We start from the raw sequence: 27,820 nt of genomic DNA on the forward strand, positions 1-27,820 counted from the left end.
TCCCCGGCAGCCCTAGTGGGTGGAGAGGGCAGTCGGCTGGATCAGCTACAGTATGATGTGCGGAAAGGCTCTGTGGTCAACGTGAACCCCACCAACACCCGGGCCCACAGTGAAACCCCTGAGATTCGGAAGTACAAGAAGCGATTCAATTCCGAGATCCTGTGTGCAGCCCTTTGGGGTAAGCCAGGGCCAGGAAGGAAAAGAGGGATCTGGTGTGTCCCTGTGCTCCTGGTCAGGTGAGGGCCTGGCTCTGCCTCTGATCTGCCCAAGGGCTCCTCTTGTAGGCGTCAACCTGCTGGTGGGCACAGAGAATGGGCTGATGTTGCTGGATCGAAGTGGGCAGGGCAAGGTATACGGACTCATTGGGCGGCGACGTTTCCAGCAAATGGATGTGCTGGAAGGACTCAACTTGCTCATCACCATCTCAGGTGTGTGTGTTGAGTACAGGGGCGGGGGCAGGGCTGGGAGGAGGGGGCTCAGCTCCTCCGCTCTCTCTCACCATCTTCAGCCTGGGCGGAGGGCAACCTTGGTCCAGGAGCCAGAAGGTGGGGCCACACTTTCTCACCCCTTGTGGTACGCAGAAAAGGATGGCGGGAGGCAGAATCTGGACCTCCAATGAGGGAGTTTGTGTGTGTGTGTGTGTGTCTGTCCATCCTCACCACTCAGGGAAAAGGAACAAACTGCGGGTGTATTACCTGTCCTGGCTCCGGAACAAGATTCTGCACAATGACCCGGAAGTGGAGAAGAAGCAGGGCTGGACCACTGTGGGGGACATGGAGGGCTGCGGGCACTACCGCGTTGGTGAGGAGGTCACAACAGAGTGGCCGGGGCACATTTATTTATGAGAAGAGAGAAACGGGGGTCTGGGCTTAACGTCCTTGAAGACAGAGTCTTGGGGCCTGGGGTTGGGGTGTAGTGAGAGACCTGTGGGAGGGGGCCGGCAGCCCAAGAAGGGGAGTCCTAGCGTCCCTCTTCTTCCCTCCCCCGCCCCTCAGTGAAATATGAACGCATAAAGTTCTTGGTCATTGCCCTGAAGAACTCCGTGGAGGTGTATGCCTGGGCCCCCAAGCCCTACCACAAATTCATGGCCTTCAAGGTAATCCCTGCCTCAGACCCCCGCACTGTTCTAAGGTCTGACTCCTCCGCCTGTGTTCCTGAGCCCTTCTCTCCTCCACAGTCCTTCGCCGACCTGCCTCACCGCCCTTTGCTGGTTGACCTGACAGTAGAGGAGGGACAGCGGCTCAAGGTCATCTACGGCTCCAGTGCCGGCTTCCACGCTGTGGATGTCGACTCGGGCAACAGTTATGACATCTACATCCCTGTGCACGTAAGTGCGGTGGGGCTGCGGGCAGACCGGGACCGCCAGTCGGGGCCCCAGACGCAGGGCCTCCAGCCCACCTTCTCCTCCCCAGATCCAGAGTCAGATCACACCCCACGCCATCATCTTCCTCCCCAACACTGATGGCATGGAGATGCTGCTGTGTTACGAGGACGAGGGTGTGTACGTCAACACGTACGGGCGGATCATCAAGGATGTGGTGCTGCAGTGGGGAGAGATGCCCACCTCTGTGGGTGAGTGCCCGCCCGAAGCTGTGGGTCCCGAGCTGGGCCAGGAGTGGGGCTTGTCTGGAGCCCACTCACTGCCCCTCCACTCCCTTCTCCCCCAGCCTACATCTGCTCCAACCAGATAATGGGCTGGGGCGAAAAAGCCATTGAGATCCGCTCCGTGGAGACGGGCCACCTGGATGGGGTCTTCATGCACAAACGAGCTCAGAGGCTCAAGTTCCTGTGTGAGCGGAATGACAAGGTGGGAGCTCCTTGCCCCCTGGAAGGGGCCCAGGCTCCTGCATTGGGCTGGCTTCCACAACCCTAGGTCCCTGCCAAGCAGGGGACAATTGGGGGAGTCTTTCTGTGGCCCTCGGGGAACACAACATGCAGTCACAGCCTGCCCTTCCCTCGCCTTCAGTTCCTGAGAACTCTCCAGGGTTCTTCACCCTAAAAGTCTGCTAGCTACTCTCTTCCCCAAGCATTTTCTGCCCTTCAGAGAAGATGGGGCACACTCTGAGAGACTAAATTCTGCAGTTTTCCCTCTCCCCATTAATTGAGCCCCCTCCCATGTCCCCCATTCCTCAGTGACTTCTTCTCTGTCCCCACCCAGGTGTTTTTTGCCTCAGTCCGCTCTGGGGGCAGCAGCCAAGTTTACTTCATGACTCTGAACCGTAACTGCATCATGAACTGGTGACGGGCCCTGGGCTGGGGCTGTTCCACATGGACCCAGCTCTCCCCCCACAGCCAGACTTCCCAGGCCGCCCTTCTTTCCCCTCCCTGGGCTTTTGCTTTTACTGGTTTGATTCACTGGAGCCTGCTGGGAACGTGACCTCTGACCCCTGATGCTTTTGTGATCACGTGACCATCTTCTTCCCCAATATGTTCTCTCCCCAAAACTGTGCCTGTCCCAACTTCTGGGGAGAGGCACAGCTTTCCCTTACCAGGAATTGAGTGGGCCTAGCCCCAACCCCCTTTTTCTCCACTTAAGAGGAGAGTGCTTGGGGCTTGGACCTGGTACCCCACTGCTGCTGACTGGGCAGGGCCCTGGGCCCCTTTATTTGCACGTCAGGGGAGCCGGCTCCCCCCTTGAATGTACCAGACCCTGGGGGGGGTCACTGGGCCCTAGGTTTTGGGGGGGGTCACAAGCCACTCCAGGGGCAGGGACCATTTCCTCATTTTCTGAAAGCACTTTAATGATTCCCCTCCCCCCAAACCCCAGGGAATGGAGGGGGGACCCCCGCCAGCCAAAACATTTCTCCCCTTTCCAATTCCCATCTCTTTTAGCCTCTGCCCTTCCCTGGTGGATGGAGGGAACAGGGAGCTCTGACCCCCCACACCCCCTTGCTTGCATCTGTATATAGTGTGAGCAGCAAGTAGCCCTGTCCCCTCCCTGCCCCTACCCCTCAATGTAGTGGCCTTGGATATCCCGTTTGTTAATAAAGACAATTCAACCAGCTTCCATCCTTTCAGGCCCCATTTTATTCTGTTTCCTTTCACAGTCCTGGATACTAGCCAGGGCAAGCCAGCAGAGTTGGGATGAAGGGGCTGGAGGTGGGGGGGGGGGGTCTGCAACGAGTGAGTCTGGGGGCCGGGAGATGGGCAGAGCTCCGTCAAGAAAACCTAGAAGAAACAACTGAAGGAGGTCCAGCACACCCTCAGCTTTAAACCTGTGCACCTGTGGAGGACCTGTGCTGAGGGCATTTGGTTTCTGCTCACTCCAGCAGGGCCAGGCCAGAGGGACCTGGCTTCCTGGCTCCAGAACTCCCTAAGTGCTAGTCCTGCCAAGGGGTCTCCTGTGTGGCTATCAAATAGAGTTGGAAGCTCATAGGGCTGGGGCCTGAGCAAAACTGAGAAAGGCTGAATCAAGGGTGGTCCTTGCTTTGCAGAGGCTTGGCCCCCAAGAGCCTGCATGAGCCATCTGCCCTCTTTCTGATCCCTGTGCGGTGGTTAGACCTACACGCTTGTGCACACACTTGTTTACAAACTACTGCTTTATTATCGGCAGTGGGAAAGGATCTAATATAGCAGGGGCAGCAGCTTGTTTTCAAAACCTACTTCCTCGTGGAATAGGTGGAAAGTTTAAAATGTGGCCACGGGCGCCGGTCTACATACACGGCGGGTAGGGCAGCTCGGGCACTTGGTTTAAGTAGCCCCCGAGGAAGATGAGAATGGAGCCCACACTGAAGAGCACCAGAGCGGCCCAGAAGCAGATGTTGTCAAGGGCCTTCCCCATGCGCAGCCAGTCGGACACCTCCTGGGGAAGGGGAGGGCACACGCTGAGTCTAAAGGCTGCAGAGAACCTGGGGCACAAGAGCTAGTGGGGGGCCTCTGCAGCACCCCACCCCGCCTCTGGCTCTAGCCCCACCTCGTCAGTGGCCTCCTGGTCTCGCGTGCTCTCGGCCACGAAGTTTATGGCATCCACACAGCAGCGGATTTCGGGGGCGGCGGCACCCAGGCTCTGGCAGAGGGCAGCTGCGGGGGGAAGGGCAACCCCGGGGGTGATTAGGAGTCTCTCCCGCAGCGGGCGCCCGGGTTGGCCTGCCCAGGCCACTCTGCTCACCAGTCCAGGTCCCGTGCCGATGCCTCTGTCCCTCAAACACCAGCTCACTCCGCGGCTTTTTCAGTATCAGCTCCTCCGCACGGAGCAGTATACCCACCGACGACGCCCGTCTAGGGGGCGAGGCGGCGCGAGGGGTGTCGGGGGGAGCGCCCGAGCCCAGCAGCCGCGGCAACAAATCCAACAAGACCTGGGGGCGCGGGCGAGGCGGGGCGGGGGTCAGCTCGAAGCCTCGCCTCCCATCCCGGAGCCGCCCACCCGGCGCTTACGTGGCGCAGTCGCGGGGACGTGGCGTGGGTGGCCGGCGTCCGTAAAGACACGTTGAGGACGATGACGCAATTCATAACAATAAGCGTGGCAACCACCATGACGAAAATGAGGTACCTGAGGAGCCCGGAGTGCGTGGTATCATAGCCTCCCCACGACCCCGGAGCCACAGAGGGCGCCGCTCGTCCTCTCACCTCACAAACACACCTTTCCGTAGGGGGTGGAGGCCCTCCCTTCAGCTGCTCCTCCTTTGCGGGGACATAACGCGTGTCCCGGTCCTTCAACCCCTCCTACCACCCTTGGCAGCCAGGAAAGGGACTCCCAGCTCCCTGGAAACTGTTGTGGGTCTACCCCTTCCACAGCTCTACGGAGGTGAGGCGATGCCAGTGGCCTCACCCAAGAGTGGCACCTAGAGACCCTCTGGGAAGGTCTCCAGCACCCCCCACACACACCATGACCTCTGTCCTACGAACCAGTGGCTCCACTGCCCCTACTGCTTCTCCAGGTGGCCCTCCAGCCCCCCTTTCTATCTTCCCTGGAACTCGCGGTGGCCGCAGCTCATGAGTATCTGGAGCAGAGGTTCAGAGAACTGAAGTCCCTGGAGCCTCGGGAGCCAAAGAAACCTCCCGCCCCGAAACCCACCCTGGGGCTGGTGCTAAGAGAAGTCGCAGCCAGCGTCTTAAACTTCGGCCCACCTAGTTAGAGGTGGGAGGCGCTGGAGGGTGGAGGAGAGGCGGGGAAGAGGGATGGGGGCCTCCGCATCCTCACTAACCCTGTACTCCCGCTGCACGTCTCAGTTCTGGGGCTGCAGCAGGAGGTGCGCCGACTAGACGGCGACAACGGCAGCCCCGGCCCGGCCCAGGCCCCAGACGTCGGGGATCCGGGTGGAGGACTGGCTCGGGTAGCCCAGGCCGTGGGGCAGGGGGCTCTGCAAACCCGGGCTGCGGCGGGCGCGAGCGCCCGGCTCCTGCTCCAGGGTACGTGGCTATGTCTGTGTGGACGGGATCTGCAAGGGTCCGCCTCATTTCTGCAGCAATGCCGATGCCAGCTGAGCCTCGAAGCCCCCGGGGAACCGGTGAGTTTGGGATGGGGGTGAGTTGGGAGCCAGAAGAGGCGCGACTGGGGAGGCAGGCACTGAGCCGGCCCGCCCCCAACAGAGATACCCTAGAGACCTCAAGGTGGTGTCCAGCAACAATGCTGAGGACGGGGAACTAGGGAATCCATCGCCATCCTAGCCCCACACGCGTTCAAATAAAGCCCAGGCAGAGACCAAACCGCTTAAGCTACTCCCAGTATCATTTGGTTTTGGCCCCGTCCCCACCGCGCCCTTTGTCAGTTTGACGGCTCCGCCTTTCGCGTTAGCCAGGACCCCGTGTGGGCCCCTCGGGGACCCGCGGTGCCCTCACCTGCCCAGCAGCGGCACGCTCAGAGACGTCTCTGGGATTTTCTGGGCAATCAGGAACAAGAAGACAGTCTGGGCGAGCAGGACGTTGATGGAGACGGTGCATTTCTGTCCGCCAGCTGGAGGAGGTGAGAGCAGTGAGAGCAGCCCCTACCCCTCCCGAGCAATCCCGGGTTTAGGGTTGAGGTGACTCCTCACCCTGCGCTGGTAGGAAGTACGCAAGCAGCACCAGGCCTGAGATGAGCACGCAGGGCACAATGATGTTAATGACGTAGAAGAGCGGCTTCCGGCGAATGATGAGCGTATAGATGACGTCAGTGTCCCCTGGACCATCAGGGGAGACACCGTCGTGGCGACGGATCACACCGGGGCAAAAGTCAATGGCCCACTCGCCGTTCTCTGCAGGACAGATGGCATGGTCAGCCCGCTCTCAGGGGGATGGGGTGCCCTGCTCTGCTCTGCGGCCCCACAACTTGACGGCGGGAACCTGTAACTCCCGGCTGAGGAGAGGATGCAACTGTCTGGACCAGCGTGGGTGGGGCAGATGGTCTAGACTGCTTGGGACATGGGTCATCGGCATGAGGGCAATTCGGAAAGAAAGGGGCATTCCCGGCGAGGGTACAAAACGACTGCGAGGAAGTAGGACTAGTCCAACAATCGAGAATGATTTTAGGAAAGGGGCACGTTAAAGTATGGTTGCCAAAGTCAATCCCCAGTATTGATGGTCTGGGGCAGCCCCATTCTGGACTCCCCTCTCTGGATTCCATCTAGAGGCCGGTTTTTTTCGGAGCAGGAAGGGGCCTCACCAGTATAGGCCTCGGTGTCGATATCGATCTTGCTAATGGTCTTGCCATCATCGTCCACAGCAAAGACGAACGCCACCTCTTCGGCGTTGTACGTCTGAGAGCTGCGGAGCCAGGGCCGGGGCCCCCACCCCAGAAGATCAGACCCAGCCTTTGCCTCAGGCCCTACCCTGTAAGGTGGGATCTAGCGGGGTAATAGCGCTCCAGCCTATTACCAGACCACCCTTGTTTCCATGCGTACTTCTAACTCAGCAGGCGGCCCCACCCAATTCCAGTGTCTGGCTCCGCCTCCAGCACAAAGCCCCGCCCCCAAGCTAGAGTTCCCCCATATAGCCCCGCCCCCCGCTCCCATAATCCCATAATCGTCCGGGCCTCTGAATAAATCTTCCCACCGGAAAACGAGCGAGCAGTTCTGCCAGTCGAAGGGGAAGTAGGTAACTTCCACGGCGCAGGTGCTGCGGTAGATAGCCGGGGGTAACCAAGACACAGAGCCACCCTCGTAGACCAGCACGTTGGCGTCGTAGGCCACGCCGAACTGGCCGTCAATACTGTGGGCTCGGGGATACCCAGCGTTTGCGAAGGTCCGTGGCTCCCCGCCCTCCAAGCAACCCTCCCCCCCCCCCCCCGCCCCAGTCAGGTCCAGCCCAGCACCCCCAGGCCTCGGTTTCCTTCCAGCCTGACGTCCGCCCGGTCCTCACTTGTTTTCCAGCACAATCTCTGGTAGCCACACGAGTTGTGCAGGAACCCGCAGGGTTTGTATGCCCCCAAAGTCGTCCTTGCTGTAGTTGAGTCGGTAATCCTGCCAATCCTAAAGTAGGGACGGAAGGTCCTGTGCCCTTCATCTCCCACCTGGTGCCCGCCAGGAGTTTGGGAGAAAGGGGTCCCCTGAACAAGACCTCTCACATTGTTCCCCACATTTCACTCACGATTCCAATCCAGACGCTGGTGGTGAGGGTCTCCTCTTTCTCATTCTGTGGAGAGATTAGTATGACGGTAGTGGATTTCCAGGGCCAGAAGTGAACTTTAGGACAGAGCTCAGCGGCTGGGGCCGGAAGGGAAATTTTAGGCTCAGTGGTGGTGCTTGGGATGGAAGTGGGGTATCTTACCAGTGAGATGAGGTTGGTCAGGGTGACCTTGAGACTGATGGTGACAGTATCCTCAGGCCCCCTCACTGGCCGGTGTCCTGGGTCATAGTTGTCAAAGAGATGGTGATAAAGACGCAACTCCTCATTCTTCCCCTCACTTCCTCCTGGGGATGGGGTCAAGCAGTAGAGTCACTAGAGATGAAGAGGCTGGGGGGGTCTCTCCTCTGTCCCCTCTGGGTCTGTGCAGGGCTCTGTTCCTCTGTGTATCTGTCTCAGACGTATTTTTCCGTGTGTGTCTTCCAAATCAGTGATATTGTGCCTGGCGACCAAATACTGCATCCCAGTCTACATCTTGTTTTTGTCTTGTCCCGTCCCTTTATGTTCGTATCTCTATGTGTCCGACCACTCCCCGAACCTCTGTCCATACCGAGGAGCTGCAAGAGGAACAGGACGCTGAGCAGAGCTCCTGCCATCCTGCTGTCTGGTCCTCAGGGTTATTCTGAGCTTTGGCAGGCTTGGGGTGGGGCAGGCCAGGGTGCTGAGTGAGGGGGAGGAGGGTGTTAGTTCCGGGCTGGGTTAGGGGACTGTCACCTAATCCTTTTCCCACCCCTATTGCAGCCAGGGACATCTTGGCTGCTTCCAGAGGCAGCTGCCCCATCCCAGCATCCTTTGCCTGGTCTTCTGCCAGCTCCCCAGCCACAGACATGATCCTCTCATGACGAGCGGGTTCGATTCAAGAGCACCTGGGAGAACAAAACTGGCAGCGGGAGATGGGAGGTCCTGCTTTCAACATGCACCAGTGTCCTTTGCGTAAGCTTCCCACTGCAGGTGACATCCCTTGCCTCCCGTATTCACCCATGTGGAACATTACCACTAGCCCCAGCCTGGCCAAGGTCACACTGATGCAGTTTCTGCTGGTAGAATGTTGCAAAAGCAAAGTGTCTATCAGATCTGGGAACGAGACAGGTAGTCACAGGGGATTAGTCTAGAGTAAAAGACTCCACGGGGCAAAGGAGACGCTGCAATATAAGGTCCACCTCTCACAAGCCATCTATGTCTACCCATCGCCAGCCCCTCTGGGGCACCTGCCAGACAGGCAAGTTTCTCTTTGCAGCTCCCTGCTGCCCCCTGGTGGCCACATATGATAGTACTGCCTCCCCCACCCGGTACACACACACCTTATTTGATACTTTCAGTGTTTCTTCACGTTTCCCTGGGCCACCCTAATCAGTCACCTGGGATGCTTATTTAAAATTCAGATTCCTAGGCTCCATCTTCAAAGAATCCCCATTTAGGAAGATGGCAGAGATGGGGTGCCAGGAATCTGGTTTTTTAAGAAGATATCCATATGTTTCCTCACGGGTGGGAGGTACTGGACTAAGTACTTTTTATGCCTTACACATTGCTTTCTCATACCAATCCAGCAAAGCAGTTACCATTGTCCTGAATGTACGAAAGAGGACTCTAAAGTCAGGTGCAAGGTCACACAAATAGATTGGCAATAAGGCATGAGACTTGTCAGTCAGCTTTATTAATCGTGTACTTGTATACCTGTGTTCATTTTACACCACACAGAACACTTTCCTGACCGTTTTTGGGTCTCCTTCCTCTACTGTGAGGTCCCTCCTAATTGCCCCCATGTTACACAGGAGGACGCTAAACACCAGAAGGTCCACACAGCTTGTCCATTTCCTACACATCCTTGAAGCCTCTGCTTCCACTGCTAACTGCCTTATCATTCCATGTTTCCCAGAAAGAAACTATTTGGCCCAACTCGGCTCCTTGCATGTGGCTGAAACGTATTGACTCTAAAATCTGTGCTGCTGCTTAGTCCACAGTGTCTGGGTCAGTGCCTGGGCCAAGAGTTGTGATAAATACAGATATTTGTTCAAACATGAATGGGCACCTGCAAGATTCCCTGCACAGGGTCAGATGCTGTTATTATAGAGATGAGTCAGACATGGTCTTGAGGTGAAAGGAGAGACCTAGAAGCAGACAGTGACATCAGAACTATCAAAAGGGTAATAATAATAAAAAACAACACAGGAGCCATGAAGTTGTAGGTAGCTTCTTTGTGTTACAAGAATCAAATCCACAAGCCAGGTTTCCTGTAGACTTACACAGACTGGGACAAACTGGACCAGTGTCAGAGGCTAGGACAGCTCTAGGACCACCCACGCCCGCCTCTCCTGTCTCCGCTGTGTTTGCTGTACTCCTCTCACTCCTGACCAGTCTGCCTTTTCTCTCGACTTTGTGAATTCTCTATACTGTGGGGCTTCTGCCTCATTTCACCTCGATTTTGGCCCCAAGTCGAGCCGTTGGCTTTTCTCTGCAGATGCAGCCAATTCGACCTTTGCTGCCATCGTTACCTATCTGATGCCGTGCGGCTATGGGCTCAGGTACGGTATGGTCATGGGGTTGGCCTAAGGCAGCCACATTTACCAAGGGTGGTAGGTGTGGCTGCCTCTCCAGAGCCTTCCACTTCTTACCAACCCAGCCCACTGCCTATATATTTAGTTTCCAAAACACCCTGTCACGACCCCGTTCTCATTACTGCGACTGAAAATACACTACTTCCTCCCCAGCAGGATTGAAACTTGATGTCTTGCTTCCAAAAATGATTGTGGCAGGGGCCCTTCAAAAAAGCTCTCAACCTCAGAGTCCTGTGTCCTCAGGTTACACACAGTCTCCTCCAGGTGCGATTTTCATCCATTCTCCAATATATGGGCTAAATCCTCAATTTAAATCACCATCACTACATCATGTATAAACACACACACACGCACACACGCACACACGCACAGCCCACATCATATAAGATACAGTAGTGGAGGGGGTTGGGGGGTGGGAGATGAAGGTAAGGGGGATCAAATATATGGTGATGGAAGGAGAACTGACTCTGGGTGATGAACACACAATGGGATTTATAGATGATGTAATACAGAATTGTACACCTGAAATCTATGTAATTTTACTAACAATTGTCACCCCAATAAATTTAATAAAAAAAAAAAGATACAGTAGTGGGACAAAGGCACATTTGGACTAACAACCTACACGTGGAAGAGTAGTTTGGGGTGGAGGGAGAGTAAGTAGAAATCCTTGTCCCTTGATGCCCCAGCCCATGTGTTGCACCTTTAGTTATTGGCCCAGCATGTATCACGTTCTCCAGCATAGCGCCTTGCTGTAGGGTCCCCGACTGGAATGATAACTCCTGGGTGGTGGTCTTGCTCAGATCAGTGAATCCCATGGGCATCTCTTGCAAAGTCAGCACATCGGAAACCTTCCCCTGGGGTGTCTCCAGGAGAGGCTCTTACCCAGAACACCCTCCCCTCCTCCCATCTCTCCACCCTCACCCCACCCCCATCCTTGCCACAGTCCATCCCGCTAGTGCTGGCACAGACTTGAGCCACTGTGTGTGTGTGTGTGTGTGTGTGTGTGTGTGTGTGTGTGTGTGTGTCTTCTGTTTGCTCAGGATGACAATTGCCTAAGGGACTGAGACTTCCTGCCAGTTGGTAGAATGGTAGAGTCAGGTACCTGACTCAGGCCTGGGTTTTTTATAATGAAAATCCACAGACTTTTAGTGAGCTGCCTGACAATTTTGTTTCTGGGTACGCCTTGGCTTCCAAGCTAGACCCAAAGATCTTATTAGCTCAACAGGAAGCCACTCCCTTCACCTACTGACTCTTGGCTGGTATCTCAGAACCGCTACAGCTGCCCCAGCAGCCAGGCCTGCCAAGCTTCTGTTTCTTAGTCATCACTGTCCTCACTGTGGAAACATCCCCAAGCTGTTCTGATGAGGGCACCCTCTGCATGCAACAAAAAGAGCCCCTTTTCCCTTTGTGAATGGAGAGAGTGAATTGGCTGAGCTAGGACAGGGAGGGACAGCAGACACTGATTTCTAGACTGTCTCCCTCACTGGAACCTATGCTCTCTGATTGCTGAGACCTTGCTGGTTTACTTTGTTAAAGGCACATAGCACAGAGCCTAGCGCATAGTAGGTGCATGATAAAAATTTACTGAACAAATGAGTAACTGAAGGAAGGAGTGCCTTACCTTCCCAGCACCCTCCCTACTACTGAGAACTGTTCTTCTCCAACTGTGTGACCCCAGAGAGTTTGCTTGGCACTTAGAGGCACCCCACCTCTGGCCGGAGTTGATGGGTCCAGGAGAAAACACCAAACCCAAGCCAGGCCAAAGAAAGCCCTTCCCTGAGAATTTTGTCAATCAGGAATTGAGGAAGTCCATCTCTTTCTGCTGTAGGAGCTGTAAGATATGAAATTTAAATGTACGAGGCAGCCATGTTCATTCCTCATCTTTTTCGTGGCTGAGAGAGAATGCAGCTGATACACAAAGACAAGTAGAGACAAGAAAGGGCCCCCAGCATCCCAGCCCCCGGTCCCAGAAGCTCCAGAGGCCCAGCAGCTCTTGTCTCCTCCCACAGACAGCCTAGTTCTTCCTTTGAATGAGGTACCTCAGTACCTCAGTATCTTTCCAGTAAATCCCCCTTTTCCTGAGGTAACGATATTAGGATGTACTTCCAAATAGTAAAGAAATAAACAAAAATGCCTCATAACACAATATCCAGAAAAACCCTTCTGACAATAAAAAAGAAGTGATATATGCCATCACTAGAACAATTGAAGTGCAGAAAGACAATGAAAATCAAAAGCTTTCCTGTTTTTACCCAGTTCCTCTCCAAAGGTTAACGGCTTCAGTTAAATGTAAATCTTTCTACACCAAAGTCCAGCATACACACACACAAACACACACACACACACACACACACACACACACACACACAAGGTCAAATAATTAAGTTCGTGAACTCATCCTAGGAAAAGTGCTACATACTTCATTGCTGAGTATCACTAGGTCACCTTCGAAGTAATCCCCTTGGGAAGCTATTGACGCCAGTGCCTAGTCCACCCTTCAAAGCAATTTTGGAACTCTTTTTCCAGAATGGCCATCAGAGCTGTCGTTGTATTACCCTTGATGTCCTGAATGTCATCAAAATGTCTTCCTTTCAATATTTCCTTTATCTTTGGGTAAAGAAAGAAGTCACTGGGGGCCAGGTCAGGTGAGTAGGGAGGGTGTTCCAATGCAGTTATTTGTTTACTGGCTAAAAACTCCCTCACAGACAGTGCCGTCTAAGCTGGTGCATTGTCGTGATGCAAGAGCCATGAATTGTTGGCGAAAAGTTCAGGTAGTCTAACTTTTTCACGCAGCCTTTTCAGCACTTCCAAATAGTAAATTTAGCGAACTGTTTGTCCAGTTGGTACAAATTCATAATGAATAATGCCTCTGATATCAAAAAAGTTTAGCAACATCGTTGCAAAAGTTCACAAACTTAATTGTCAGATCTTGTATACCGGGGGGGGGGGGGTGCCAAAAAAATGTGTACACATGATTTGTATTCATCTTTTGTTATTGGTATATATTATTACAATTTTAATACAGTTTTTTTCCTTTCTTAAAATGTGTATACATTTTTTGGCACCCTCTGTAATATGTAATATTATATATAATACATAACATGTAATATATATTACACATATATAATATTACATAAATGGATACAAAAAGTATTATACTGTGTTTACTATTCAGCAACTTTTTGTAGAGATTGGCTCATATCAGTACCTACAAGTCTTCCTAATTTTTTTAACTGCTGCACAGTGTCCCACTGTACGAATGTACCATAGATAATTTATCCATTTCCTAGCAGATAGACATTTAAAGTGCTAACCATCTTGGGTTTTGCAATAATATACTATGCAACAGCGAACATATTTATGCATTTATCTTTGGCATAGTTTTGCAAATATATCTATAGGGTTAATTCCTAGCACTGAAATTTCTGGGACAAAGAGTTCTTTTTCTTTTCTTTTTTTTTTTTTTTAACTGTTGATGTACTGACCATCTATATGTATCTCTTTTTTCCTTTGACAACTGCTTATTCATATCAATGGAACAAAATAATATTTGTTCCAAGATATGAGAATCTGCAATACAATGAAGAGAAAATAATGCATTAATGTAGAAAATAAGGCACACAAATAAAGACCTTTGAGATCATTGGAAAACCAATAATCAAAATAACCACAAGACCCTCATCTCTCTACTTCTATTTGGTGGTAGGTCAGGTATTTGAATGTAAGATAAAGCCAAGAAAGTTCTAGAATAAAACAAGGATGAATATATTCATTATTTTGGAGGGAGAAAGGCCTTTCTTCCCTTCCCAGGGGCCCCATATCAGAGACCATAAAGAAAAAGAGAAAATGCAGAAAACTTCTGTAGGGTAAAAAATATAAAACCAAAGACAAGCAAATGGCAAACCGGGAGAAAATATGTGAAACCGATGGCTTGTTTCCTCTATTAATAAAGTGCTCATAGAAAACCATTAAAAGCTGAGAAGGTGGTGAAATCACTTGGCCTGCTGGCTCTCTCTTCAAAACCCAAACCTGGAAATGTAGCAAGTGTGAAAGCACTGCTGTGAAACTGAGAAGCCCCTGGGAAGAGAGACGGTGGTGGGTCCAGGTGTGGGAGGGAAACAGCAGGCCAGAGCGGAAGGGTGGCTGGCTTCTCTGAAAAGAGATGAGAATGGTAAAGAATCATAATAAATAACTTCACAAAAAGAGGGGGATTAATGGGGTGGGGGAGAGAACGGATGGAGTCCTCAGGCCCTAGGTGAAGTGTTAGCTGTCCCCAGGCGGCAACCTCCTTACTGACTTGGGTGAAGAAGAAACAATCCTTTGGACTTACTCCTTCAGGAAAGAAAGTCCATATTGGTCACCTTGTTAAAGATCTCGAATCAACTTCTCACTTTAGGGGCAGATGGGTTGGCTCAGTTGGTTAGAACATGAGCTCTGGACAACGGGGCTGCCAGTTTGATTCCCACATGGGCCAGTGAGCTACGCCCTCCACAACTAGAATGAAGTCAATGAGCTGCTGCTCAGCTCCCAGGTGGCTCAGTTGATTGGAGCGCGGGCTCTCAACCACAAGGTTGCCGGTTCGACTCCTCGACTCCCACAAGGGATGGTGGGCTGCGCCCCCTGCAACTAACGGCAAGTGGACCTGGAGCTGAGCTGCGCCCTCCACAACTAAGATTGAAAAGACAGCAACTTGACTTGGAAAAGTCCCGGAAGTACACACTGTTCCTCAATAAAGTCCTGTTCCCTTTCCCCAATAAAATCTTTAAAACACACACACACACACACACACAGAAAAGCTTCTCACTTCAGAATAGAGGAAGACAAGAAAATGAGTCAGGAAAGGGAAGTCTCAATGTCTAAAGAATGGACAGTACATTCCCAAGAAGTTTCTAGAAGTTTCTAGGACACTGTGGACTTGGCTTCAGACAGTGAGAAGATAGTGGTGGAGAAGGTGATGGGACGGTAGATGCCTCCAGCAAGGGTTCTGCTGATTCCGATAGTCCAGGAGAAAACCACTCCAAGTCAGAGGAAAACCTTGGTATAATTCTTCAAGCCCATTTTAAACAATTACAAACAGTGTTTCCTTTCAGATGCAATGGGTTAGGTTACACTTCTATGGACTATATCCATTTTTGTAAAGTATGACAATTGTATAAAATGAAAAATAATACAATTCCCATCTTCCTTTACATTTATGTAAAATCTTTATGGGAAAAAAAATTTGTCTTAAGTGTGTTTTTCCAGGACCCATCAGCTCCAACTCAAGTAGTTGTTTCAATCTAGTTGCAGAGGGTGCAGCTCACAGTGGCCCATGTGGGGATTGAACCGGCAACCTTGTTGTTGAGAGCACTGCACTCTTAACAAACTGAGCTAACCAGCTGCCCATTATGGAAAAAATTTGAAGCTCCTAAAAGACATAAAATTCAGTATAAATGGAGAGATAAACTCTTTGGATGGGCCAACTCAATATTATAAATATGTAAATTCTCCCTAAAATAACATAAGTTAAATTTTTGGGAACTTGATACACTTATTCTAAAATGTATATGACATTATGAAGGCATGTGAATAGCCACATCAGTTTTGAAAAAGAAGAGTGAAGTAGAGGGAATTGCCCTGTCAGATATAAAACACCACAAAAGTCAAAGCAAACAAACACATAAAAAACACAATGGGTACTGTTTAGTAACTGACAAATAAATAGAGAGAGCAGAAACAGCCCATTTGCATACTTGATATAGGATAAAGGTAGAATGACATCAGTGGAAACAGGTCTAGCAAATGGGGTAAGTAGCTGACTCACTCTATGAGACAAAAGAAATCAAGCTGTGTCTCTACCTCACACCACATACAAAAGTAAACTCCAGATGGAGTAAAGACTTTAGAACAAAAGGTAAAACCATAAACCTAACAGAAGAAACTGTAGGAGAGTATTTTTGTGACCTTAGGGTGAGATTTTCTCACAAGATACCCTAACCACAAACCATGAAAAGAAACATTAATGAATTTCAGTACATTAAAATTAAGAAATTCTGCTTATCAAAGGACATCACAGACCCTCCCTTCTATTGTCTGTTTACATTCCTTCATTTATTCAAGAAATATTGATTAAGGACGATGCCAGGCACTGGAGTGACAACAGCGAACAAAATGCACAACAGTGAACTTGATCCCTACAGAAACGCAGCTGGGTTGGCATCGTTGAGTGCGGGAGCAGAGGGAGCATATTTTGCCAAAGTGGCATTTTTTTCAGCAAATGTGCAGGTAGGATTTTGGCAGGATCATTGTTCAGACGATAATAAAAGACACTAGAGGAAGCACACAGAGAGAAGCCAAAGGAGGGATCTTATTTAATTTGGTTATTCCTCCTTCAGTAGTCTAGGTAAGTTTCTACCACTTAGCGCAGGGGCTCTGTTTCTGAGTGGCTACTGTCCCAAAGCTTGCCGTCTAGAGGGGTAAACAGACGTTAAAACAATGAATCATAATAGCTTTGGCAGGATTGTAGGAATTTATAATACAGTAAGTAATCCAGTCTAGAGAGCTCAAAGTATAATTTCCCCCCTGGAATTGATCCAGAGCTAGAGCTACCAAATTCTCCACAGCCCCACTGACATAGCGCTGGTGGTTAGGGTCCACAAGACCCCAGGGGACTGCTCTATTAGTAGATCTATTAGAGGAAACATTCCATTCCACCTGCTGACACTCAGGATTAGTTCCACGAAACCCCACTTTTGATTCTAATTTTTGTTTTTGTCGAGTTCTTTTGGTTACAAGGAAAAAGGAATAAACTTAAATCACACACACACACAAATGTTTGTCAACCTTCATGGCAAAATTGATTCAGGCAAGAATCATCAATGGATGCTGCAAATTGTGAGCCAAAATTTGATTAGGAACAATATAATTGCATAGTATTAAAGTATCCCCACCTCCAAATCCTTAGTTACAAAAGGAAAAATAGAATCTTGACAGTGGAGAAACATGGTGAATTTCACCCGAATCAAGTTACCAAAGTTAACGTCACTGATAATGGTTTCTTCTATGTGTTTGATTGTTTCAGGTCTTATACTCAAGTCTTTAATCCATTTCGAGTTAATATTTATGGATGGTGCCAAATAGTAGTCTAGTTTTATTCTTTTACAGTTTTCCCAGCACCATTTATTGAAGAGACTTTCCTTTCTCCATTGTATGGTGTTGGCTCCTCTGTTGAAAATTAGTTGCTCATATTTGTGTGGGTTTATTTCTGGGATCTCAATTCTTTTCAAAAATTTTAAAAAATTTCCCCGTGCCTCCACCCCCTCCCTTTTGGCAACCATCAGCTTGTTCTCTATACCTACCATGTTTCCCCGAAAATAAGACCTAGCTGGACAATCAGCTCTAATGAATCTTTTGGAGCAAAAATTAATATAAGACACGGTATTATATTATATTATATTATTATATTACATTATTATTATATTATATTATTATTATATTATATTATTATATTAAGACCCGGTCTGATATTATATTAAAATAAAACCAGGTCTTATATTAATTTTTGCTCCAAAAGATGCATTAGAGCTGATTGTCCATCTAGGTCTTATTTTGGGGGAAACATGGTATACGTCTATTTTCTATATCTATGGGTTCTCAATTCTGTTCTATTCTTCTGTGTGTCTGTTTTTTATGCCAATATCATACTGATTGGATTGCTTTAGCTTTGTAGTATAGTTTGAAGTCAGGGAGTGTGATATCTATGGCTTTGTTCTTTTTTTTTTTTTTTTTTTCAAGACTGCTTTGGCTGTTTGCAGTCTTGTGGTTTCATACAAATTTGAAGATTTGTTTGTTCTATTTCTTTGAAAAACGCCATTGGGATTTTGATAGTGATTGCACTAAATCTGCATATTGCTTTAGGTAATATAACCATTTTAACAATGTTAATTCTTCCAATCCATGAATGTAGAATATCTTTCCATTTTTTTATGTCTTCTTCAATTTCTTTCAACAATGTCTTGTAGTTTTTAGTGTAAAAGTCCTTCACTTTTTAAAATTTATTTCTAGGTATTTTATCCTTTTTGTTGCCATTGTAAATGGGACTGTTTTAATTTCTCTTTCTGATGTTTCATTGTTAGTATATATTAATACAATTGATTTTTGTATGTTGATGTATCCTGCAACTCTACTGCATTTGTTTATTGTTTCTAATAGTTCTTTATGGGTGGAGTCTTTAGGGTTTTCTATGTATAGAACCATATCATCTGCAAGTAGCAACAGTTTTACTTCTTCATTTCCAATTTGGATGCCTTTTATTTCTTTTTCTTGTCTAATTTCTCTGGCTAGGTCTTCCATTTACTATATTGAATAACAGTGGCAAGGATGGGGATCTTGTTCCTGATCTTAGAGGAAAAACTTCCAGTTTTTCACCATTGAGTATAATGTCAGCGGAGAGTTTGCCTTATATGGCCTTTATTATGTTGAGGTAGCGAACTTCTCATTCTGAGTGTTGTTTTTTTTAAAATCATAAATGGATGTTGTATCTTGTCAAATGCTTTTTCTGCATGTATTGATATGATCTTATGGTTTTTATTTTGTTAATGTGGCATATCAATTGATTTGTTGATACTGAACCATCTTTGCATCCTGAAATGAACCCCACTTGATCATGATGTATGATCCTTTTACTGTATTCTTGTATTCTGTTTGCTAGTATTTTGTTTAGTATTTTTGTATTATGTTCCTCAGAGATATTGACCTATATTTTTCTTTCTTAGTGTTGTCCTTGCCTGGTTTTGGTATTAGGGTAATGTTGGCCTTGTAAAATGAGTTAAGAAGTATTCCCTCCTCTTCAATTTTATGGAATCGGTTGAAAAAATTGGTACTAAACCTACTTTGGATGTTTGGTAGAATTCACCAGTAAGGCCGTCTGGTCCAGGCAGGTTTTTGATGACTGTTTCAATTTCCTTACTCGTGATCAGTCTGTTTAAGTTTTTCAAATCTTCATGATTCAGTCTAGGAAGCTTGTATATATCTGAAAATTTGTCCATTTCTTCGAGGTTATCAAATCTGGTGGCATATAGCCTTTCATAGTATTCCTGTATAATCCTTTGCATTTCTGTGGTATCTGATGTAACTTCTCTTTCATTTCTGATTTTATTTACTTGAGTCTTCTCCCTTTTTCTCTCTATGAATCTAGACAGAGATTTGTCATTTTGTTTTTCTTTTCAAAGAACCAGTTCTCTTCGTTTCATTAATTTTTTTCTATTGTCTTTTTGTTCTCTATTTCATTTATTTCCACAGGGATTTTTATTATTTCCTTCCTTCTGCTGACTTTGGGCTTCATTTGCTCTTCTTTTTGTAGTTCTTTATGGCACAATGTTAGAATGTTTATTTGAGATTTTTCTTGTTTCTTCAGGTAGGCCTGTAATGCTATAAACTTACCTCTTAGTATCTCTTTTGCTGCATCTGAAAAAGTCTGGTATGTCGTGTTTTTATTTTCATTTGTCTCTATTATCTTTTGATCTCTTCTTTTATTTCTTCTTTGACCCAATTGTTTTTCAGTAGCATGTTTTTGATCTCCACATATTTGTGGTTTTCAGTTTTCTTCTTATAGTTAATTTCCAGTTTCATACCATTGTGATTGGAAAATATGCTTGGTATGATTTCAGTCTTCTTAAATTTCTTAAGATTAGTTTTGTGCCCCAACTTATGGTCTATCCTTGAGAATATTCTGTATGCACTTGAGAAGAATATGTATTCTGTCATTTTAGGAATGAGATTTCTATAAATATCAATTAAGCTCAATTTGTCTACTGTGTCATGTAAGGCCAGTATTCCTTATTGACTTTCTGTCTGGATGATCTATCCATTGCTGTCAAAAGAGTATTCAGGTCTCCTACTATAATTGTATTTTTGTCAGCTTCTCCCTTTAGGTCTGTTAGTAGTTGCTTTATATATTAGGTGCTTCCAGATTGGGTGCATATATATTGATAAGTATTATGTCTTCTTGTTGAGTTGTCCCCTTTATCATTATAAAATGTCCATCTTTGTCTTTTGTTACCTTTTTTATCTTGAAATTGATTTTGTCTGATATAAATACTACTATACCTGCTTTCCTCTGGATGCCATTTGCTTGAGGTATCATCTTCCATCCCTTTGCTTGTGTTTGGAACTGAGATGAATCTCCTACAGGCAATATATAATTGGGTTTTATTTTTTAATCCATCCCGCTACTTTGTGTCTTTTGATTGGTGATTTCAGTCCATTTACAGTTAGGGTGATAATTGACATATGGGGATTTAATACAGCCATTTAATCTTGTTTTCTGGTTTCTCTATATCTCCATTGTTTCTTTCCCTTTTTGATTCTGTCTGCTACGTTGGTTTGGCAGTTTACTATTATTTTTTCTCTGTTTACACTTTTTTAAATGTTTCAAGTCTCAGCTCTGAATTTTTGTTTTGTGGTTACCATTAGGTTTGTGTAAAATGTCTCACACATGCAATAGTTCTTTTTCTTCAGATTGCCTCTTACCTTCATTCACCTGTACCTGTTCAGTCATTTTACTCCTCCCCTTTTGTGATTTTGTTGTCACAAATTATCCCTTTTTAGGTTGTGCATTTGATACCAAATTGCAGCAGCTATATTTTTAATGTCCCCTTTAACCTTTATGTTATAATTATTTAATATCCTATTCTGAAGTAGATTTGCAGTTTCCTGTTTCTGTTTGTTGGTAATTTTACTAAAAGTTTTGTATACTTTTGTCTTTTTTGTTTCTGGTAGAAGAGCTCCTTTCAACAATTCTTGTACTGCAGGTCTCGTGGTGGTCAATTCTCTCAACTTTTATTTGTCTGGGAAAGGCTTTATTTCTCCTTCATATCTAAAGGATAACTTTTCTTCATATATTATCCTTGGCTGATTGTTCCTCTCTTTCAATACTTTGAATATTTCCTTCCACTCTCTCCTGTCTAGTAATTTTTCTGCTGAAAAATCTTTTGATAATACAATAAGGTTTTCTTTGTAGGTTATAGTAATTTTTGCCCAACTGCCTCAAGAATTCTTTGTCATTGATTTTTTTTTTTTTTTTTTTTTTTTAAGATTTTATTGGGGAAGGGGAACAGGACTTTACGGGGGAACAGTTTGTACTTCCAGGACTTTTTTTCCAAGTCAAGTTGTTGTCCTTTCAGTCTTACTTGTGGAGGGCGCAGCTCAGCTCCAGGTCCAGTTGCCGCTACTAGTTGCAGGGAGCGGAGCCCACCATCCCTTGTGGGAGTCGAACCGGCAACCTTGTGGTTGAGAGCCCACTGGCCCATGTGGGAATCGAACTGGCAGCCTTCAGAGTTAGGAGCATGGAGCTCTAACCACCTGAGCCACCGGGCCGGCCCGTCGTTGATTTTTGACAGTTTGAGTAAAATGTGTCTTGGAGAAAGTCTTTTTGCATCGATATAATTAGGTGTTCTGTTAGCTTTCTATGTTCTAAAGTCCAGTTCTTTCCATAGGCTTGGGAAGTTCTTATCAATTATTTCTTTGGGTAAGCTCTCTGTTCCCATCTCCCGCCTTCTCCTTCTGGCATATCTATTGTCCTTATGTTGCACTTTCTAATTTAGTCAGATAGTTCTCATAGAGTTCTTTCATTTTGAAAAAGCTCTTAGTTCTCTCTCTCTTTTTCGTCCTGGGTCATTTCTAGGTTTCTAAGTTCAAGCTCACAAATTCTCTCTTCCATATGATCTGCTCTATTTTTAGTGCTCTCTAGTGTATTCCTCATCTCCTTTACTGAGTTCTTCAGCTCCAGAATTTCGTTTTGGTTCTTTTTTATAGTTTCCATCTCTTTGGCAAATTTCCCCTTTTATTCCTGGGATCATTGAACTGACTCTGTGTTTTCCTGTATATCATTGAGTTTCTTTATAACTGCAATCTTGAATTCTCTGTCATTTAAATCACTATCTTCCATGACTTTGAGTTTGGTTTCTGGATATTTCATTTTCTTTCTGTGTTCCCAAGTTACCTTGGTTGTTCATAGTGCTTGATGGATTGTTTCTCTGCCTGCACAGTTGAGGTAGTGAACTCTTGTTTAATACCATTTTGCTCTCAACAATTCAGCAGGTTGACATAGGCAGGGTACTCTCTTTTTGTTAGGCTGCTTGGGACATCTCAGTTTTCTTTACCAGGCTCTCCTGAGGAATGTAGGGCAGGGGATGTAAATTTGTAATCTCATGGCTCCACCCCCTTTCCAGTAATGGTGGTCAGCTGTGTTATTTTAAGCTTCCCAACCACCGCTACCCACTCTGCCAGGATGGGGAGAGGAAAGAGAGCTGCCTTGTCAGGAGAGAAACTGTTTCTGCCCCTTGTGGACTCCAGGTCATAGTGTGAGGGGCTGCAGCCTGACTTCTCTGCCACCAGTAGAGCCGCAGTGGGTGCTGACGGGCATCAGTGGCCACCTTCTGTTTCCTCCCCCCATTCCACTTTCTGTGTTCATTCCAATACACTCCCCTTTAAATATCAAAATGTGTGGCTCTTTTGGGCATGTTTGTGTGTTGAGCAGGGGATCCTTTATTGAATTATAGTTGTCTGACTTGTTGTAAGTTTAAGTGGAGAAACAATGGAGTCTGCTCACTCAGCCATGATGCTGATGTCACCCTGGGTCACTCCTATTTTCTAACTTAGATGTAAAAGTTCTAAATAAAATATGAGCAAACAAACCTAGAATTATACTAAAAGAATCATTCATAATGGCCAAGTAGGGTTCATCCCAAGCATTCAAAAATGCAAAATTAGAAAAAAAATTCAAGACATTGACATGTGAAGAAAGTAAAGGATAGGATCATTTCAGTAGGTGCCAAAGCATATGAATCTCTTTCCTATGTCTGCAAAAGCCTTCAACTTATGAATCTTTGGAGAAGCAGAGCCTGGCTCCCATTACAGAAGCTGAAAATATCAGATACTTGCTTTCCTGGACCTCCTTGCAGCTGGGTTACAGGCACATAACCAATCAGACTCACACCCACACTGTGAATCAGAAACTAGTAACACAAAGGAGTAAGGGTGTTGCAGGATTCTCTCTCTGTAGCAGGGAGGTTGTGATGACACTGAGCTCCCGGCTCAGCAGCTGGAGTGGTGCAAGCTTCAGTGACCTGGTCTTAAAGCAGAAACAGAGTTTTGCTCACCGGACTGGTTCTGCAGCCTGGTTTTGGGCACTGTTCCTGGCTACACAGTTCCAAGTCTGGTTCTCTAGGCCTCACTGGCAAGTCTGTGAAGTAACCAATGTGTTTTTAATAAATTCCTTTTCAGCCTGTATTAGCCAGACCATTTTCTGTTGCTTATAACTAAAAACCCTGATAACAATGCCGCAAAAATCAACAGCCTCAGGGGCCTTATTCCACATCATAGCCTCTTTCTATGCAACTTTCAACCTTACTTTCTGCTACTTGCTACCTCATTTTCTCCAAATTTTCAAATACTTTTTGCAGCCAGAAAAGTATATAAATGGCAAGGCTACAGATTAACTGTATCTGGCTCAAGTGTCCCTCCCTTGTCCCGTCCCCAGAGGTGATCAGATAGGGGCAGGTTCATGTGGATGCGTGGGAGACAGGAGGTGGCACATTTTCATCATTAGAAGGGGCAGTGGACCAACAGACATGGTGGCTGAGTCTCTGAAACAGGCACCTAACTTGGTGTTTGGAAGTCCTAAAAGGCTTTCTAGAGGGAAAAATTCTAGGCTGGAACTTTCCAGTTAAGTAAGAATTACACAGGAGGGGATAAGGGGTAAGAAGAGAGTCCAGGTGCAAGAAAGAGAATGGTCTAGAGCGTAGGGTAGAGTGTTAAGAGAGGGGCTGGACAGGTAGGCAAGGGTCAGATCACACAGGACTCTACAGGCCACGTTAGGGATCTTAGACTTCCTCCTGAGAGCTCTAAGGAGCCACTGATGAGTTTCATGCAGGGGAAGGACTGGAACAAATTTGAAGTTCTGAAAGACCACTGCGGTGGGAAATGGGAAAAAGAAGGAAAGTTAGACAGCTGGGAGACCAGATGGGAGGCTGTTGCAGTGAAGCAGTAGAGAGAAGGTGGCACTCTGGACGGGGAATGGTGGCAGGGGAAATGGAAGGAATTGGATTTGGGAGAAATTAGGAGGTACAATCAGCAGGACTTGGTGACAGGTTGGATGTGGGGATGAGAGAGGGGAGGAGTTAAGGATGGCTATGAGGGGTTTTGTTTGTATTGAGTGAATGGCAGATAAATGAGTGGATGATGGCGCCATTCACCAGGTTGGACAACACAGGAGGATAAGCCACTTGGAGAGAGATGATGAGCTCAGTTTTGAACATATTGTTTTAGTGCCTTTGAGACATCCAAGAAATCCAAAAGGCAGTGGGACATACGTATTTGGATCTCAGGAGAGGAGTCTGGGCTACAGATAAAGATCTGAGAGTCACTGGAGTATAGGTGGTGGTTGAAGGCAAGAAAGTGGATGAGGATAATCTCAGGTGATTGTGTAGCATAAGAAAAGAAGAGGGCCGAAGAACCAAAGTCTGGGGGCAGGTTAATTTTCATGAAGGGCAGAGGAAGAGGAATCCACAAAGATGATTGAGAAGGGCCAGCCAGAGAGGTAAGAGGAAAACCAGGAAAATTAGCGTCATGAGTCCTAAGGTGGGTGTGGCCACGGGTATGCAGGCGACAGAAAACAAGTAAGATCACAATGGAGACGTGTGCAGTGGATGTAGAGGGGTGAGAACCACTGGAGATCTTGGCAAGAACAACGTGGAGGATTGGGGGGTAATAAACCAGCCCAGAGTTGGGTGAGAAGGCAGCGAGAGGTGAGGGTTAAAATTAGGCAACTCTGATAATATAGCTGTGAAGGGGAAGTGAGAGTGGCAGCTGGAGAGGTTTCTAAAAGCTGGATGAGGGTGATGGTTGGAAGAGTCCACTCCCAATCTCCCCAGTGTAGAAGGAAAGTGGGAGAGAATAAAGCCTAAAGGAAGGCTTGGGGGAAAGATGTGGAAGGGGGTGATAAGGGCCTGTGTCCGGGAGGGAGACTGTTCACCAGGTCGCAGGAGTCCCTATCAGGCTGGCATTTCCGACCCATCCCCAACCCCTTCCTGCCTCTGACCAGGCCCTCCCTGGAGCTGGTAGAAAGAAGGACCGAGTCACATCCTGGAAGGAGCTCTGTGCCTGCAGAGGATTGTCTTCTGCCTACCTGTAAGCTGGGGTTGGGGCTGGGGAAGAGGGGGTCTGAGGGAGGGAAAAGGGCCCAGGACCTGGAGCTAGCAGTTTCGGCTTTGGGGGGCAAGGGTAGGAGTGGAGAGGATGAGAGGTGTGGGAACCAAGGTTTTGGGAAGGATGCTGGAGGCTTCAGCAAGGGCTAGGGCCTGTAATGCCGGGGTGCCCACTCAAGCTCCCCTTACACACAGGTCACCATGCCTCTCCTCCTCTTGCTGCTCCTGCTGCCAAGCCCTTCGTATCCCCACTCCATCTGTGAAGTCTCCAAAGTGGCCAGCCAGGTGGAAGTGAACTGTGATAACCGGGGGCTGAAGAAACTGCCTCCAGATTTGCCAGCAGACACAACCATCCTCCGCCTGGGTGAGAACAGCCTGGGCACCTTCTCCTTGTTGTTCCTGATGCCTCTGACTCGCCTCACTCAGCTGTACCTGGGTGAGAATCAGCTGACCGACCTGAAGGCTGATGGGAAGCTGCCACTGCTGGAGACCCTGGAAATACCCCACAATAAGTTGACACGCCTGCCCTGGCTAGGACGGGCAGTGCCAGCACTCACTACCCTGGATGTCTCCTTCAATGAGCTGGGCTCGTTGTCTTCTGATATCCTGGATGGCCTGAGCCACCTCCATGAGCTCTACCTGCAAGGCAACAAGCTACAGACTCTGCCCCCCCGGCTCCTGGCACCTACACCCCAGCTGAAGAAGCTTAATCTGGCTACAAACAAGTTGAAGGAGCTGCCTCTTGAGCTCCTACGTGGCTTGGTGCAGCTTGACACCCTCTACCTCCAAACTAACTGGCTGCGAACGATACCAAATGGCTTCTTCGGAGAACACCTCCTGCCTTATGTTTTCCTCCATGGAAACCCCTGGTTCTGTGACTGCAGCATCCTCTATTTCAGTCACTGGCTGAAGGAAAATGAGAAGAATGTCTACGTATGGGAGAAGAATATGGATGTCAGGGTCACGACCCCCAATGTGGAGAGTGTGCAATGTGTAAATAAGCCCAAAACACCCGTCTTTGCCTACTCAGAGGCGGGCTGTCCCCCGTTCCGGGTTGAGGATGACACAGTCGGCTATGACTATGACGAGGAGGACCACACGAGTGACACGCCTGCAATGAGAGTTGTGGTCAGCAACACCAAAGCCCACACAACCCACTACCCACACGCTACTTCTCCAGACAGCCAAGTGCCCTACTTGCCTCCAACTCAAGAGTCCACTAAGAAACAGACCATATTCCCAACCACTATTGAACCCACCAGATCCCCGACCACCCCAGAACCCACCACAACCCCAGAACCCACCACAGCCCCGACCACCCCAGAACCCACCACAACCCCAGAACCCACCACAGCCCCGACAACCCCAGAACCCACCACAACCCTGACCACCCCAGAACCCACCACAACCCCAGAACCCACCACAACCCCAGAACCCACCACAACCCTGACCACCCCAGAACCCACCACAACCCCAGAACCCACCACAACCCCAGAACCCACCACAGCCCCGACAACCCCAGAACCCACCACAACCCTGACCACCCCAGAACCCACCACAACCCCAGAACCCACCACAACCCCAGAACCCACCACAGCCCCGCCTACCCCAGAACCCACCACAGCCCCGACCACCCCAGAACCCACCACAGCCCCGACTACCCCAGAACCTACAACCCCAGAACCTACCATAGCCTTGACCACCCCAGAACCGACCACAACCCCGACCACCTCAGAACCGACCATCTTCTTAACTACCACAGAACCCACCTTACTCCCTACTACTTTAGAATCCACAACAATCATCTTTGAGTTTGCCGACCTCCTGAAGGTCCTTGGGGTGGCCCAAGGGAATGTGGATAGCTCTAGAAACGACCCTTTTCTCAGCCCTGACTTGTGCTGTCTCCTTCCCCTGGGCTTCTACATCCTGGGTCTCCTGTGGCTCCTGTTTGCCTCTGTGGTCCTCATCCTGCTGCTGACCTGGGTCGGGCATGTGAAACCACAGGCCCTGGACTCTGGCCAGTCTGTTGCCCTGGCCACAGCCATGCACACCACACATCTGGAGCTGCAAAGGGGAAGGCAAGTGATGGTGCCCCGGTCCTGGCTGCTTTTCCTTCGTGGGTCACTTCCAACTTTCCGCTCTAGCCTCTTCCTGTGGGTCCAGCCTAATGGCCGTGTGGGGCCTTTGGTGACAGGACGGCGGCCCTCAGCCCTGAGTCTGGGTCGTGGTCAAGACCTGCTGGGTACAGTGGGCATTAGGTACTCTGGCCACAGCCTCTGAGGGCTGGTGGTTTGGGGACCTTGAGAGGCTCTAATGGGCATTCCTACTGGGATCTAGCTGGGGGTGGGTGGGTGGGTAAGGAGCACACGATCTGTGGGAGGTCTTACTTTTCCTTTATCAGAAGCCTCCTCTTCACACCACAGGAATACAACCTCAGACCCAGCAAACCAGGATGGGTAGTGAGATGGAGTCGTGTGGGTTACAGAACAAAGCTCCCAGTGCTGCATGGGTATGGGAGGGTCACATGGGGTTTCTCAG

General features: G+C 48.2%; 3 protein-coding genes across 21 annotated transcripts in view; 2 read left to right on the forward strand and 1 right to left on the reverse strand.

The window, feature by feature from the left end:
- Window positions 1-3,007, forward strand: part of MINK1 (misshapen like kinase 1) — a 50,738-nt gene extending 47,731 nt beyond the window's left edge. For all 17 annotated transcript variants that reach the window (XM_074320926.2, XM_074320923.2, XM_074320919.2 and 14 more), the window contains 8 exons: window positions 11-178; window positions 285-428; window positions 667-801; window positions 996-1,096; window positions 1,178-1,327; window positions 1,413-1,572; window positions 1,668-1,807; window positions 2,159-3,007. In XM_074320926.2, the coding sequence (XP_074177027.1) occupies window positions 11-178; window positions 285-428; window positions 667-801; window positions 996-1,096; window positions 1,178-1,327; window positions 1,413-1,572; window positions 1,668-1,807; window positions 2,159-2,242 (1,082 nt within the window). In that variant the 3' untranslated portion in view covers window positions 2,243-3,007. The remainder of the gene's footprint in view (window positions 1-10; window positions 179-284; window positions 429-666; window positions 802-995; window positions 1,097-1,177; window positions 1,328-1,412; window positions 1,573-1,667; window positions 1,808-2,158) is intronic.
- Window positions 3,008-3,009: 2 nt separating this feature from the next.
- Window positions 3,010-8,264, reverse strand: CHRNE (cholinergic receptor nicotinic epsilon subunit). Of its 3 annotated transcripts, XM_019715116.3 has the most exons (12): window positions 8,090-8,264; window positions 7,684-7,826; window positions 7,504-7,548; window positions 7,276-7,385; window positions 6,970-7,125; window positions 6,581-6,681; window positions 5,973-6,173; window positions 5,779-5,893; window positions 4,375-4,489; window positions 4,109-4,295; window positions 3,914-4,020; window positions 3,010-3,802 (listed from the first exon to the last, which is right to left on the reverse strand). In XM_019715116.3, exons 1-12 carry the CDS (start codon window positions 8,133-8,135, stop codon window positions 3,653-3,655), a joined length of 1,476 nt encoding a protein of 491 aa, XP_019570675.3. In that variant the 5' UTR covers window positions 8,136-8,264; the 3' UTR covers window positions 3,010-3,652. The 3 variants fall into 3 exon arrangements, with proteins under 3 accessions (XP_019570675.3, XP_074177029.2, XP_074177028.2); XM_074320928.2 differs by lacking the exon at window positions 6,970-7,125 and having other exon boundaries at window positions 3,501-3,802; XM_074320927.2 differs by having other exon boundaries at window positions 3,501-3,802; window positions 7,504-7,826.
- A 187-nt stretch (window positions 8,265-8,451) lies between these two features.
- On the forward strand, window positions 8,452-27,643 carry GP1BA (glycoprotein Ib platelet subunit alpha). The gene is made up of 3 exons (XM_019715086.3): window positions 8,452-8,472; window positions 25,180-25,265; window positions 25,478-27,643. Exon 3 carries the CDS (start codon window positions 25,484-25,486, stop codon window positions 27,560-27,562), a length of 2,079 nt encoding a protein of 692 aa, XP_019570645.2. The 5' UTR covers window positions 8,452-8,472; window positions 25,180-25,265; window positions 25,478-25,483; the 3' UTR covers window positions 27,563-27,643.
- Window positions 27,644-27,820: the final 177 nt, after the last annotated feature.

Source organism: Rhinolophus sinicus, chromosome 12 (genome assembly GCF_057876585.1).
Source record: "Rhinolophus sinicus isolate RSI-liver-muscle chromosome 12, RSI-T2T, whole genome shotgun sequence".
In the NCBI taxonomy this organism is placed as follows: Eukaryota; Metazoa; Chordata; class Mammalia; order Chiroptera; family Rhinolophidae; genus Rhinolophus; species Rhinolophus sinicus.

Coding starts and splice junctions, on each gene's coding strand:
- CHRNE (XM_074320927.2), bottom strand. CDS start 8,135: ATGGCAGGAGCTCTGCTCAGCGTCCTGTTCCTCTTGCAGCTCCTCG. Junction 4,490..5,778: donor AGCGTGCCGCTGCTGGGCAG/GTGAGGGCACCG, acceptor CGGGCTCCTCAG/GTACCTCATTTTCGTCATGG. Junction 4,021..4,108: donor TCGGCACGGGACCTGGACTG/GTGAGCAGAGTG, acceptor TTCCCCCCGCAG/CTGCCCTCTGCCAGAGCCTG.
- GP1BA (XM_019715086.3), top strand. CDS start 25,484: ATGCCTCTCCTCCTCTTGCTGCTCCTGCTGCCAAGCCCTTCGTATCCC.